A 14,018-nucleotide genomic window follows, 5' to 3' on the forward strand; every position below is an offset into this window, starting at 1 on the left:
CACTGTATTGATGAAGTTACAGAGGCAGACACAGGGTCTAACCTCAAGTCTGTCTGGTTCTAATTCAATACAAGGGGACCCCTTAACAACACCCCTGGGATCCAAGAATGATCTTTGTCCCCACTCCCGATCAAGCCCCCAACCACTTGATTTTCCAGACCCCACACTGGATCTCACCTCTGTCCTGGGAGCTAAGAGGCCCTGGGGGCCAGGAAGGAATGACCTTGGTTGGCCAGCCCTGGGTGCTGGGCCCAGCCTGTTGAGAAAGATAGAGGTTCATCCATGAGGCCTGGAGACACTGAGAGGTGTGGGGGGCAGCGTAGGCAGGGGAAGATGAGGAGGGAAGCAGGACTATATGTACACAGGGCCCTCCTTCCCTGCTGTCCTCCCCCATCCCAGACCACACTCCCCGATCTGGGCCTCGGTTCAGAAGAGGCACCCTGGATGGGACCCACGTCCTAGGTGGGCTGGTGCTGGGCCCCGGAAATCACGGGGCTCATGTTCCCTCTTTACAGATGGAAGAGGTGAGGCCCAGAGAGGGGAAGTGACTTGCCCAAGGTTGCACTGGATGTGTGGCGGGTCTGCCGTTAGATTCCACATGTTCTGTCTCCCAGCTAAGTGTCTGGTCCACACAGGATGCTGCAGGCGAGGCAGGCTCAAGGCTGTCTCTCAGAGAACTCTTCGGGAAGAAAAGGAGGAGAGATTTGCCCCAGGGAAACTGCTTCCAGGGCCTTTCCGACATCCCTCTGGCCTCACCCATGTTCACTGACTTCTAGTCGTCTCTGCTCTGTCTGCTCAGAATGGGCCCTGCTTCCCGTGGCCCTGCTCAAGGAGAGGCTGTGTTGGAGCGAAGGTCAACAGCCCCCAGACACTGGGCTGGGCTCTGTCATCCCAGATAAGAGCAAACTGCCAGCTCCCAGGCCAGGGCTCCCAGGCCTCCCTCTGAGGACCTCAGGGGCCCTGAAGCAACCAGGTCTGAGAACACATGTCACAAAACAGAGCCACAACCACCCCCTACTCCACCCCAGCCTGTGGGTGGAGGGGCCTGGCCAGTGTTCACAGCTCCTCAGATCTCGGGGTCAGAGCTCTTCCCCATTGTTCTCTGGGATCACAGAGATTAGAATGTTACAGCCTGGCTCTGCCATCTTGAGTCTCCTTATCTCTTAAGCCAAGGCCTCCCTAGGGGAAAAAAAAGTGCTCACATAACTTGTCCCCATAACTTGTGCTAGTTGATATCAAGGACCTCTGCCACTGTCCCGGGGGCCTGAGCTGGTGAAACTGAATTCGATGAAAGATGCTAAAAGTAACAAAATGCCGCAATCTTTCCCAAAAAGAGAGGACTCAAAGGAGACATCTCCCCAGCGGGAGAAGAGGTCACCCCTGCAGGTTGACCCCTGCCCTGTTACAGCTGGGACCTTCTTCGAGGTGGGAGGCCAGAGTCTAAAGACTGGCCTGGAACACGCTGCAACAGGAGGAGCTATTTGTTCTCTAAATGTGTCCAGATGCAGCGCCTTAGAGCTGGTGAGATGGAGACATTTGTGCCTTAACAAACGTCATCTGCTTAAGAACTGAGCATTGTCATCGTGCTCAGCTGACATCACAGCTCCTGTAAAATTCCCTCTACTTCTGAAGGCCACCCTGGGCCTGCCTTTCTGCTCTGTTGCTCCTCAAAGGGAAGAGAGTTCTGGGCACAGTGATGGCAGAGGAAGGTCCTTCCTTCTGTCCATGTCCCCAAGCACAGCCCAAGGGTTGGTTCCCGGGGCTCAGTTTACCTCGGTCTCCTCCTGGCTGGAAGGTGCTGAGGGAGCCCCCTCGGGGGTATCCACCACGACCCAGGAGAAAGAGTGTGGCCTGTAGGTGGGCACAGGGAATGGAGGGGTGGTGTGCCCGCTGGACTCTGCTGTGCTCTCCCCCAGATCCGGCTCACCGCCCAGCTCCCAGGGCACTCTGCCTCCTGGGGGTGGAGGCTCCAGGGTCTGTGGGCTCTGGGGCCCAGTCCTCACATCTACATAGGAGTCCGAGAAGCCCCAGGAAAAATGCGTTTCAGATGCACTGGTGTCTGAGCAAGGGCTCTCCAGGAAGAGCGGATTGTCAAAGAAGATGCTCTCCTCCTCGGCACTCCACTCGGGAGACAAGTCCAGCGCGCCCTCCCTCGGCCATGCTGGGTTCTGGGTCTCTCCTTCTGGCCCGCTGCTGTCTTCCCCCGAGGCCTCATCCACATCCACGGGTGGGCTGGGGAGGAGGCCCGAGTTCCGGGGGCCAACTGGGCTGGAGGGAAAAGTGGGGAGGTCTGCAGGGGCCGCGGGAATGCAGCATCTCAGCTCAGCTCTGAGCCCTTCTGTCTTCTCCAGCTCCTCCTCCAGGTCCAGCACACACATCTGGGCCTGCAGGATCCCCGCCCAGAACACCACCTGTGTGGACGTGCTCTGGCTCTGCCCTGGGCTCCCCAGAGGCTGGCTGTCCCTGGAAGACCCGGGGGAGGTGGTTTTCTGTCCTGTCTGTTCCTGAGAAGAGCCGCTCCCCAGGTGCATGGGCTCTGGGCTGGAGCCCTGGGGACAAACATCAGGCCTCACGGCATCAGGAGGGACAGAGGCCCAGGTCTGCTCCCCGTGAGGTTCAAGAGGCTCAGGGTGGCCATAGGTCTCCCCTAGGTGGGCTTCCGAGTGGGGCTGCAGGTTGTCTCCCAAACAGATGTCGAGAATTTCCACGGGTCTGGGGTGGCCACAGAGTCCGTCGTCGCCCATCATCCAATGAGCGCAAGTTGTGCTAGAGTCTTCAGGAACATCTGCCTTCACAAGCCCATTGTGTGGATTAGAGGGAGCGCTGGCCAGGGGGGCGACCGGGACCCCGCAGGTACCCTGGAAGTACCCAAAGCAAACTCAGGTTAGCACTGGGCTGTCAGCCCCTGGAAGCACACAAGTGGCAAGTTACATATAGTTTTGAGTACCTGCCACATCCACAGCCCAGGTCAAGGGCCACTGCCCTGAACACAGAAGCAGGGGTGAGGAGTGTACCATACACGCTGTCTGACCCATGATCGCAACTGCCTATACCCATGGGGGCACCTGCCCCAAAGACACTCATCTGTTGGCTGAAGGCGGCTCCCGTGGCTGAGCTGAAAAAGATGAACTGAGCACACCAGAGCCTTCTTTGGGGAACCCGGATTGGAGAATGTTGAGGGTGAGAATGTTGGTAGCAAGAACAAAAGGCACAAATGTCTCAAATTAGCGGGAAAGCAGAGGCAAACCAAAAAAAAAAAAAAGGACACGGAAACCAATGTATGTGGGAGCCAAATAGTCAAGGACTAGAGGTGAAAGGAATGAAACAGACTCAAGGGAGACGCAGGCAGCCAGGGAAGAAAGGCCATGGCCAGTCTTATTTCTACTTCCCGAGGCTCCAGCCTTCGGGGCCTGCATCCTCGCAACCATGAACCGGCCAATTCTCAGTTACAGCCATGCAGTCTGGCCTAGGTGGAACCAGGAAGAGGAGCACCAGCTAAGCTCAGCCTGGGCTCCTACAGGGAGGGGGGTGGGCTTCAGCCCACAGGGAAGACTCAGGCTGCATGGGGAGGAGACCACTGCCTTCTTGGTGACTGGGGGGGGGGTGGGTGGGGAAAGCTGGGGATGTCCACCCATGTTCCCTTGGGGCTCCACCACATCTGTTCAGAGCTGCCCAGTGCATTGGCCACACTGGCACTCTGGGCGGGTCCTAATGGGATGCAGCTGAGGATTCTCACGGGGAATTTTCTAGAAGACGTATCTCCATCCCCTGGGTATGGACTCCAGGTTACAGAGCTTTTGGGAGTGGCCTTGCTGCTTCAGAACAACCGGCCTGTTCTGATCCCGTGGACACTGTGAGACTTGTAACTAGACCCATTTCCCTCCCTGTACGGGCCCTCAGGAAGTGTAGGTTAAATCTGCAGGCCCTATGCATGCATTTCCAGGATTAAATGCACCCCAGGGGACTTTCCTGTTGGTCCAGTGGCTAAGACTCCATGCTCCCAACGCAGGGGGCCTGGGTTCAATGCCTGGTCAGGGAAGCATATCCCACTTGCTGCACCTAAGAGTTCACAAGCTGCAACTAAAGCTCCCACTTGCTGCAACTATTTCTTGGTGCAGTCAAATAAATAAAAACAGAACAATAAATGCACCCCAGACCGCCTCACATCTTTCATTTTCCCTTTGCCTTACTTTCCTCACTCAGAGATGTCTACTTGGAGGACTGTGTATACATTAAGCTGTTTTTTGAAATATCTGGGGGGACAAAGGCACAAATAAACACACACATATCCCTGCTCCTGACTTGCAACCATGTGTGATTTCCCAATACCCACTGTCCACCTACTTCATGGTCTACCAGGAGACACTCAATAAGGGGGAAGTCTCAGAGACAGGGAACCAAGGCTGGGTGGGGTCCTATTGCTTAAGGTCACCAAGACAGCACAACCGGGTACTGTTCCTTCTTTCAGAAGGTGCCAGAGAAAAACAAGACAGGACCAGCATGAATTTCAGTTTCTTATTCCCCTTGAGAGCATCCTCCAAAAAGTCTCTCAAAACCAGAATCCTTTTCTGGGTTTTTACTTCTCCCTCTGTCCCAACCATCACATCCCTCACTGTAACAGAGCAAGAATCTGTAATTGCCAATCTGTGGCCTCGGGATCCTGAAGCTTTAGGCCCCAGGAAGGCCCAGTTTACCACTGAGTTCTCAGCCAGCCTCCCCAGTAGACTGGAACTTTCCAAGAGCTGAGGCCACTTCTTACTTTCAGCCTTGTATTTGATGCTCTGAATCCAATCAGTTTGAAATCTGCTCTTCCTATGGGTCTCCAACTCTTTTAGCTCAGCCTCAGTCATCATCTGGGACTTTCCTGGTGGCTCAGATGATAAAGAATCAGCCTGCAGTTCAGGAGACCCAGGTTTGATCCCTGGGTAGGGAAGATCCCCTGGAGAAGGGAAGGGCAATCCACTCTAATATTCTTGCCTGGAGAATCTTATGAACAGAAGAGCCTGGCAGGCTACAGCTCACAGGGTCACAAAAAGTCAGACATGACTGAGCGATTAACACTTTCACTTTCAGTCATCATTTGAGCATCTTCCTCTCCACCCCATACCTTCCCCAGGTTAAAGGCTAAGGACTTGTACGGTTCCCTCCCTAAGTCCTTGGCTGGTCTCAGGGGCAATCCCTGGCTACCTTGCTCCCCCCAAGCAGCTGTCCATTTTCAACTCTTCCCCTCTCTGAGTGAGAGCCCTGCTATGATCCTATCTCCATGGGGGAGAGAATGAGTGAGGTCAGGACCCACCATCTATATTTGGGCAACCCCTCTGGAGCCAAACCTCCCTCCCCAGGCCTACCTGGAGAATGACCAAGTATAAATAAAGAGGTGAGACACCACCCCCCCATGCGCGCGCACACACACACACTCTGCAGGCTTCTCAAGGAAACAGCCCTTGAAACTGCGAGTTGCTCAGTCGTGTCTGACTCTTTGCAACCCCATGGCTCCATGGACTGTAGCCCACCAGGCTCCTCTGTCCATAGAATTCTCCATGCAAGAATATTGGAGTGGATAGCCATTCCCTTCTCCAGGGGATCTTCCTGACGCAGGGATCGAACCTGGGTCTCCCGCATTGCCGGAAAATTCTTTACTGCCTGAGCCACCAGGGAAACAGCCCTTACAGTATGGAAAACTCAGGAAACAGCTCCATTTATGAGATGGAGGGCAGAGGCATAGGGAAGCACCTCCATCACTGACACCTGAACTCGGGGTATCCCTAGCTCTCGTCCCAGACCCCTTGACCATCCCTCCCTGCCAAGACCTGGTCTGTTTGTGTCCAGCAGGCTCCGCTTCTGGGATGCCCCCTCTCCAGTCCTCACTCCTCCTCACACTCTATCTGACGTGTGTCTACCTTAGGAGCGAATCCTTGTGGGTATTACAGCATTCTGCCTAAATGACTTCAACTCCTCTCCTCTTGTTAGTGAATTGCTTGACAGCCAAGTTCAAATGACAATAACGGGAATGGGAAATGATGGGCAGGGGGCCGGAGGAAAGTGTGCCCTGCAATTTTTAATAAGACAGGAGTTCCACACATCCCTCTTTGCCAAAGTGCTCAGTCACTCAGCTGTATCCGACTCTTTGCAAGCCTGTGGCCTGTAGCCCACCAGGCTCCTCTGTCCATGGGATTTCCCAGGCAAGAATACTGGAGTGGGTTGCCATTTCCTCCTCCAGGAGATCTTCCTGACCCAGGGATCGAACTTGCATCTTGGTGTCTCCTGCATTTACAGGTGGATTCTTTACCACTGAGCCAACAGGGAAGCCCTTATAATTAAACTTGTATATGAAGCAAAGCAGACATACAGGTAAATGTTAATGACCATACTAGACATAAATGAGGGTTGAACTCGCCTTCCCAGAAGGAACGGGGTCTTTCTCCATGGATTCAAAGGGAAAGAAAAATCAGAGACGTTGTAGCAGCTTTCCAGAGACCAAAGGGAACAGATTGCTGGGGCCTGAGGGGACGGAAGGGCCTGAGGGAGGTGGGGTGGGGACTGGGGGAAGACTGACAGATCCAGCACATGGTGGGGAAAGAGGTATGCCTGCACACCACCCTCTTCTCTCTCGTGTTTCAGAGCATTTACTCCATCGTGTAATTTCTAGTGTGTCAACCCACCTGGTTCTCACTTGCCTCCCCTCCCTAGGAGGAGGTTCTTTGTGTTTCTTGCTATCACTATTTCCTACGAAAACGCTACCCCTAATCACTTTAGTGATATACTGTGTGAGCCTCTTGATGAAAGTGAAAGAGGAGAATGAAAAAGTTGGCTTAAAACTCGATATTCAGAAAACTAAGATCCTGCCATCTGGTCCCATCACTTCGTGGTAAATAGATGGGGAAACAGTGACAGACTTTGTTTTTGGGGGCTCCAAAAATCACTGCAGATGGTGAGTGCAGCCATGAAATTAAAAGACACTTGCTCCTTGGAAGAAAAATTATGACCAGTCTAGACAGCATATTAAAAAAGCAGAGACATTACTTTGCCAACAAAGGTCCGTCTAGTCAAAGCTACGGTTTTTCCAGTAGTCATTTACGGATGTGAGAGCTGGACAAGAGAAAAGGCTAAGCACCAAAGAACTGATGCCTTTGAACTGTGGTGCTGAAGAAGACTCTTGAGAGTCCCTTGGACTGCAAGGAGATCAAACCAGTCAATTCTAAAGGAAATCAAGCCTGAATATTCATTGGAAGGACTGATGCTGAAGCTGAAACTCCAATACTTTGGCCACCTGATGCAAAGAACTGACTCATTTGAAAAGACCCTGACGCTGGGAAAGATTGAAGGCACGAAAAGGGGATGAGAGGATGAGATGGCTGGATGGCATCACCAACTCAATGGACATGAGTCTGAGTAAACTCCGGGAGCTGGTGATGGACAGGGGGGCCTGACGTGCTGCTGTCCATGGGGTCACAAAGAGTCGGATATGACTGATTGGCTGAACTGAACTGTGTATACCCGCTCCAGCTGCTGAGTGTGGGGGGCACAGCGTTATCCTCTAGTTCCAGCGGTTAGAAAGCTGAGGGTTAGTGTAGACTGGAGAGGCTCAGGACCACTCATGAGACACCTGGGGTTACAGAGCCTGGTGGCAGGCATCCTGGTTCCAGGCAGACAGGTCCACATGGGCGCATACAACCTCTAAGCAGAGTTGCCACATTTAGCAAATACACAACAGAAGATGCCCAATACTGGGAACATATTTACACTGAAATTCGACTCATTTATCTGAAATTTAAATTTAGCTCTGGACTCTATTGTATCTGACAACTCAACTCATGTCGAGAGCGCCCATCTCTCTCGACATTAGTAGGGTGTCACTCACCTAGCTTGTGCTTTGCAGCCCAGACCTCAGGCCTGCCAGTCACCCCACGGGTGAGGCAAGTTGTGACACTGCCCTCCTACTCACAAGGAAACAAGGCTCAGAGAGCTTCAGAAATGTGCCCGGGTAGCTCAGCTAGTGGGTGGGGAAGCTGGGGTCTGATCCAGGTCTGCGGCTCCCTTTAGCGGCACTTTCTTTCCACCCGTAAATCAATTCCTTTGGGTATTCATGTATTGAACAAAGCATGAATTTCTTCTGAGGTGGAGTCACCTGAATTCATCTGTTTCCCCCACTGTCCAGGGCAGGGCCTGCCTGACTCAGAGGTGACACTCCAGAAATGTTTGTGAAAATAAGAGGAAAGATGGAGAGATGGATGGAGGGAGGGAGGGAGGAGGGATGATGTATGGATGGATAGATGGAGGGATGGATGGATGAATAGAAGGATGGATGGATGAATGGATAGAGGGGTAGAAGAAGGGATGGGTGAATGGATGGGTAGGTGGAAGGGTGGATAGATCCTCAGAAAGCTCCCTCTTCACAACCTCACTACAGGACTGGGGAGACTGAGGCTTGGAGAAGGAGATTTAGCATCATTATGACATAAAGACGTTCCCCTAAGGGCAAGTCTGACCATGAGCCAATCACACCTTACTTCCAGGAAGCCCAGCGCCCTAAGGGCAGAGCTTTCCCAGAAGTGGTTCCCACCAGGCCAGCCCAGCCCAGCAGCCAAAACGTCCTTCTGGGTCCTGGCTCCAAGGAAGAAGTTGGACAGAGAGGAAGAGAGTTCAGGACCCGTTCAACCACCATGTCTATGCTCCTCACTAGAAATGCAAGTTGACTGAGTCTCTGTCTCTCTCTCCCACCCTCCTTCCCTCTCCCCGCCTACAGCCCCCACCCCACCCCCTTCTCTCTTCTATTGCTTCTCGCTGAATGAAGGGATGGGATGACCTGAGGGGTGAGGTCACTTCTTATGACCAACACGGCAGTCCCACCAATCACCTGGGTGAGGGCAACCTGACTGAGCAGGGGTGAAGAGTCAAGGGTCAAAGGTGGAGACCAGTCTCTGTTTCCTGGAGGGAGGATGGCACCTCTTAGGCAGAGGTGGGCCAGGAATTGGGGAGCAGAGTCCAGGTCTCAAGCATCTAGAATTTTCTTGGTTTATTCCCTCCCCCACCCTTGGTATTTAGTGTTACCTCTTTTAAAATCACTCAGGTGTCTTAACCAGAACAAAGGAGAAAGTGTCCAACATGGGTCTCTTAGCTGGGTTCCGTCATCTCTGAAAGGAGTGGCCCTTCATGTTTCTAAGCACCATGATGGGTCAGGAAGCTTAAGGAAAACTTCTGGGAGAAGTGGGGTGGCTCTTTGGAATCCAAGAAAATGCTCTGAGTCCAGAAGCCAGTGAGAGGAAAGATTGGGGAGGGAGAGGGGGACGGGGGAGGGATGGTAGAGAATGGGTGCTCCACTGGGCAGCCCCCCAGGGCTCCTGTCCAGAGTGGAGTGACCACTGCTGGGGCTGAGCCTGTATTAGCTGATGGTAGGTAAAGGACACAGAACCCGACAGCTGGGGGACCAAGGGGACATAAGTCCCTTCTACCCTCACCTAACCTCTCCCCCCAGCTTCAAGGCAAGGTTTTTTCCATCTTGGGGAAGGAAGGAGCCCAGATGGCACCCGGATCATCCTTTTGAGAGTGGGTTCTCTTTCCATCCCCTGCTTGGGCACAGAGCCTGTGCCCTGAGGTGTTGAAGGCCACAGGAGGCCAGGGGAGAGCCTGTCCAAGGGGGACAGGGGACAGCACGAGTGTCACACATGCAGACCCTACTCGCCATACACTGGAGGCTCACAGCCTAGTCTCAAATCCTAACTACCACTGACAAGCCACGTGACTCTGGTGCAAAACTTCACCTGGCTCCTTGCCTGTGAAAGAAGGAAATACGATGGATAAGTCTTCTCGGGAAGTTTGCTAGAAAATGGGTGCAGGGCTTCCCTGGTAGCCCAGGGGATAACAATCCACCTTGCAATGCAGGGGACACCGGTTTGTTCCCTAGTGCCAGAAGATCCCACGGGCCACAGAGCAACTAAGCCCGTGTACCACAGCTGAGCCTGAGCTCAGTTGTCGTGACTCCCGGGCCCACGCTCTGCACCTCCTGAGCCCACGCCCCACACGCTCTTGAGCCTGTGCTCTGCAACAAGAGAAGCCACGACAACGAGAAGCCTGCAGTGAAGAGCGGCCCTCACTCAACGCAACTAGAGAAAGCCTGTGCAGCAACGAAGACCCACTGCAGCCCAAAATAAATAAATGAGTAAACAAATAAATAAAATCTTTTCAGAAAAGAAAGAGAGAAAATGGGAGGGGGGGTCTGAGTGCCAACACTGAGCCCGCCCTCGGAGGTGCTCAGAAATACCATGTCTTGCTTGGATTAACCTGGCTGCTTTGCAGGTCCATTTGGAGAAGAAAAAATACATGAAAACAAGCAAACACACGGCCCTCCATGAGAGCACGGGCTCGGCCCGATGGGCTCCCTCTGGACCTGAGGAGTCGGTTCCTGGATGTCCTGTCTGGACTGTGTGTGTCTCTCTCTCCTTTTAAGCTTCCAACTCAGAAAGCTGCCTCCTTTTGCCCTGGCAATGTTCCCTTCCTATGCAAAAACCAAAGTCTTCTGGCCCATCCTGGGATTTAGGAGGTGATCTGCCCTGTCCTTCAGCAGCCCTGAGCGGCAGCCAGGTGAAGGGTGTTGCTCTGCGGGCAGTTACCCTCCCCTGCACACTGTCCCCAGGCTGAAGTTGCAGGACAGACACCCCTTCCTGAACCTGGGGCCAGGGCACCCGAGGTACATGACATATGATGAGGGGCCACCCCACATCCTGCCCACACGGAAGGCAGCTTCATGCAAATGTGCAGAGAGAGCGAGAGAGAGAGCGAAACACTCACACACATACACATACCATTGGTGCTGAGAACCCTGAGATGGGTCAGCTGAGAAGCAGGCATGGAGGGAGAATGGAGAGGAAAGAGAAGAAGAGAGAGTGGTGAGCAGAAAGGATGAGCCAGGGGCAGAGGAGATGAGGGGGCAGAGGGCCAAAGGGTAATTATCGACCACAGGAGGACAACAAAGCCTCAGGGCCAGCCCGGGCCTCCCTCACGCCTTCCTGGATCTCCCCCTCCCACAACAAAAAGCCCTGAGCCCAGATTTTAATCCATAGGCTGGGTAGCTCCTTATCTGTAGAGCAAGAAGCCCTGTGATGTCCTAAAGCCTGGGAGACAGGCCTCCTAGCTGAGGCCCCACAGTCCTCTGGGGTGTTTATTATCAGCTGATGACAGGTCACCCTTCCCAGGCTTTTAGCAGAGAAGAGTGACTCTGCCTGTAGGATATCGGGCCCTAGAATAAGGGGGCGGTGGCTGAGGATAAGAACTAGGAAGCTTGATATGTCCCAAACAGGGACGCCATTGAGAGTGAGCTTGTTCCTGTCAACCATCAGGGCGATAAGCCTAAATTCGCGCTGCCAGGGCAAGCCAGCAAGTTGGGCCCCCTCCCCTCCCCCTAACCTTGCCTTGTTGTGGGGGGCCTGAAGGCAATGCGGGGCTGGGCGACCCAAGTCAGAGCTCCTACGATGACCACACCCAAAGCTGCCCCCACCCCAAAGCCCCAGCCCAAATGGTTTCCTTCTCTCCAGGGTTGAGGGGTCATTTGGGGCCTCTAGCCTCATTAACCCCCACCGGGCACCAGTCACCAGGGACCCAGGGAGGCTACAGAAGATTCAGGAAGGGTCTCCCTGGGAGGCTGGAGTAAGTGGGAACCACAGCAGGATTCAGGGAAAGGGCTAGATTGGGAGGCGGCTGGTTGATGGAGAGGAGGAAGGAGAAGGATGGGGCTGCGGCCCGGGGCCGGGCTCACGGCAGATGCACAGGCCTTCAGGGCCCTCCTTCCTGCCCACCTGCCCCTCTAGGGTTCGCGCATGACTCCCTGCACCCTCCGCCCCCACCCCACGCAGGCCCACCTTGCTCACCTCCAGAGGACCGGGAAGGGATGCGTGGCCCTGGCTCCCCCGGAGCGATCCTGCCGCCCGGTCCGCCCGCCCTGTGAACGGTGAACGTGGCGGCAGCGGCTTCCGACTTCCGCTCCCCTCACCACACTCACCCTCCCTGCCCCCCTCCGGCCTCTGGGGCTCCCCAGCTGCTCTGCACCTCAAACTTCCTGCCCCAATGTGAGAGACCCTGCTCCCAGGCTCAGTGCCTCTGGCCGCCAGCCCCCTGCTCCCGGGGACCCCCACCCTCTGCACAGCCCAGAGTCAGGGCCTGGGAGAGAAAAAGAGGAAGACGCAGCGCCCTGGGCTGTGAGCACGCCCCACCCTCCACCCTGCGGTTCTGTCACCAGGTTCTCATCTCTGCCCAGCTCTCGGTTCCTTGCACGGCACCCAGTGGGACTCAGGAGGGCCCTGGGGCTGCCAACTTTTCTTTTTCCCTCGATTTATGTGTGGCTAGGTCTTAACAGAGGGGCTTCCCAGGTGGCTCAATGGTAAAGGATCTGCCTGCCAATGCAGGTTCGATCCCTGGTCCGGGAAGATCCTACGTGCCTTGGGGCTAAGTGCCTTAAGCCTGCCCACCAGAACTACTGAGGCCACGTTCCTCCAGCCGGTGCTCCATAAGAAGAGAGTAGCCCTCACTAGTGGCAACTAGAGAAAGCCCTTGGGAAGCAACAATACCCACTGCAGCCAAAAATAATTAATTTTTTTTTTTTTAAAAAGACCCACAATCAAGGGCTTCAGACCCAGGCTAGCCTGGCCCACAGCACAGAGGGCATGACTCCAGCTGCACCCCCCAACACACACACCACACACACACACACACAGAGCAAGGAGTCCATAGGGACACGCCTACCTGGCCTTTCTGCATCACACCCTGGACACCTTGGTGTCCTGGACACTCTGCTTCCTGGACTCACAGGGTCTCTACCCTCTTTGGACATTGCATCACTGCTCTGTGCAGCCCGAGACCTGGAGGGAGGCAGAGAGATAGTCAAGAGGTGAACATGGCCTGGGCTTGGGGGCTGGTCACGTCCCTCTATGCACATGCCGTATTAAGCCAGGGCGGGGAAGAGAGAAGGAAGGGGCTAAAGGCTGGGGGTGGGCTCTGCTGCCATATACGGTGATGGCTGAGGGTTCCAATTCAAACTTGGGCCTCCAGGTCATCAGTAAAGGGGGAGGCAGAAGAAGGGAACACTCATTCTATAAGAGTTCATCAGGTGTGGTGTTATAACACTGACATATCCAAACACATCTTGATGGGTTCCATTTCTGGGGCTGCAATGCTAGGTCAGTCAGTCAGTCAGTCAGTTTAGTGGCCCAGTCGTGTCTGACTCTTTGCGATCCCATGAATTGCAGCACATCAGGCCTCCCTGTCCATCACCAACTCCCGGAGTTTACTCAAACCCATGTCCATTGAGTCGGTGATGCCATCCAGCCATCTCATCCTCTGTCATCCCCTTCTCCTCCTGCCCCCAATCCCTCCCAGCATCAGGGTCTTTTCCAATGAGTCAACTCTTCACATGAGGGGGCCAAAGTATTGGAGTTTCAGCTTCAACATCAGTCCTTCCAATGAACACCCAGGACTGATCTTCTTTAGGATGGACTGGTTGGATCTCCTTGCAGTCCAAGGGACTCTCAAGAGTCTTCTCCAACACCACAGTTCAAAAGCATCAATTTTTCAGTGCTCAGCTTTCTTCACAGTCCAAGTTTCACATCCATACATGACCACTGGAAAAACCATAGCCTTGACTAGACGGACCTTTGTTGGGAAAGTAATGTCTCTGTTTTCTAATATGCTATCTAGGTTGGTCATAACTTTCCTTCCAAGGAGTAAGTGTCTTTTAATTTCATGGCTGCAATCACCATCTGCAGTGATTTTGGAGCCCCCAAAAATAAAGTCTGCCACTGTTTCCACTGTTTCCCCATCTATTTCCCATGAAGTGATGGGACCAGATGCCATGATCTTAGTTTTCTGAATGTTGAGCTTCAAGCCAACTTTTTCACTCTCCTCTTTCACTTTCATCAAGAGGCTTTCTAGTTCCTCTTCACTTTCTTCCATAAGGGTGGTGTGATCTGCATATCTGAGGTTATTGACATTTCTCCCGGCAATCTTGATTCCAGCTTGTGCTTCTTCCA

The 14,018-nt window shown here is 53.9% G+C and overlaps 1 protein-coding gene across 3 annotated transcripts in view; it reads right to left on the reverse strand.

The window, feature by feature from the left end:
• Positions 1-14,018, reverse strand: part of PSD4 (pleckstrin and Sec7 domain containing 4) — a 45,216-nt gene that overhangs the window by 15,788 nt on the left and 15,410 nt on the right. The window contains exons 2-6 of one of the 3 annotated variants that reach the window (XM_043917854.1): positions 12,736-12,851; positions 11,865-11,935; positions 1,773-2,858; positions 554-679; positions 178-256 (exon numbers count right to left, since the gene is read on the reverse strand). In XM_043917854.1, coding sequence (XP_043773789.1) covers positions 178-256; positions 554-679; positions 1,773-2,858; positions 11,865-11,935; positions 12,736-12,823 — 1,450 coding nt within the window. In that variant the 5' untranslated portion in view covers positions 12,824-12,851. The remainder of the gene's footprint in view (positions 1-177; positions 257-553; positions 680-1,772; positions 2,859-11,864; positions 11,936-12,735; positions 12,852-14,018) is intronic. The other 2 variants (XM_043917855.1, XM_043917856.1) reach the window with 2 other exon arrangements.

The sequence above is a fragment of the Cervus elaphus genome, chromosome 11 (genome assembly GCF_910594005.1).
Source record: "Cervus elaphus chromosome 11, mCerEla1.1, whole genome shotgun sequence".
In the NCBI taxonomy this organism is placed as follows: Eukaryota; Metazoa; Chordata; class Mammalia; order Artiodactyla; family Cervidae; genus Cervus; species Cervus elaphus.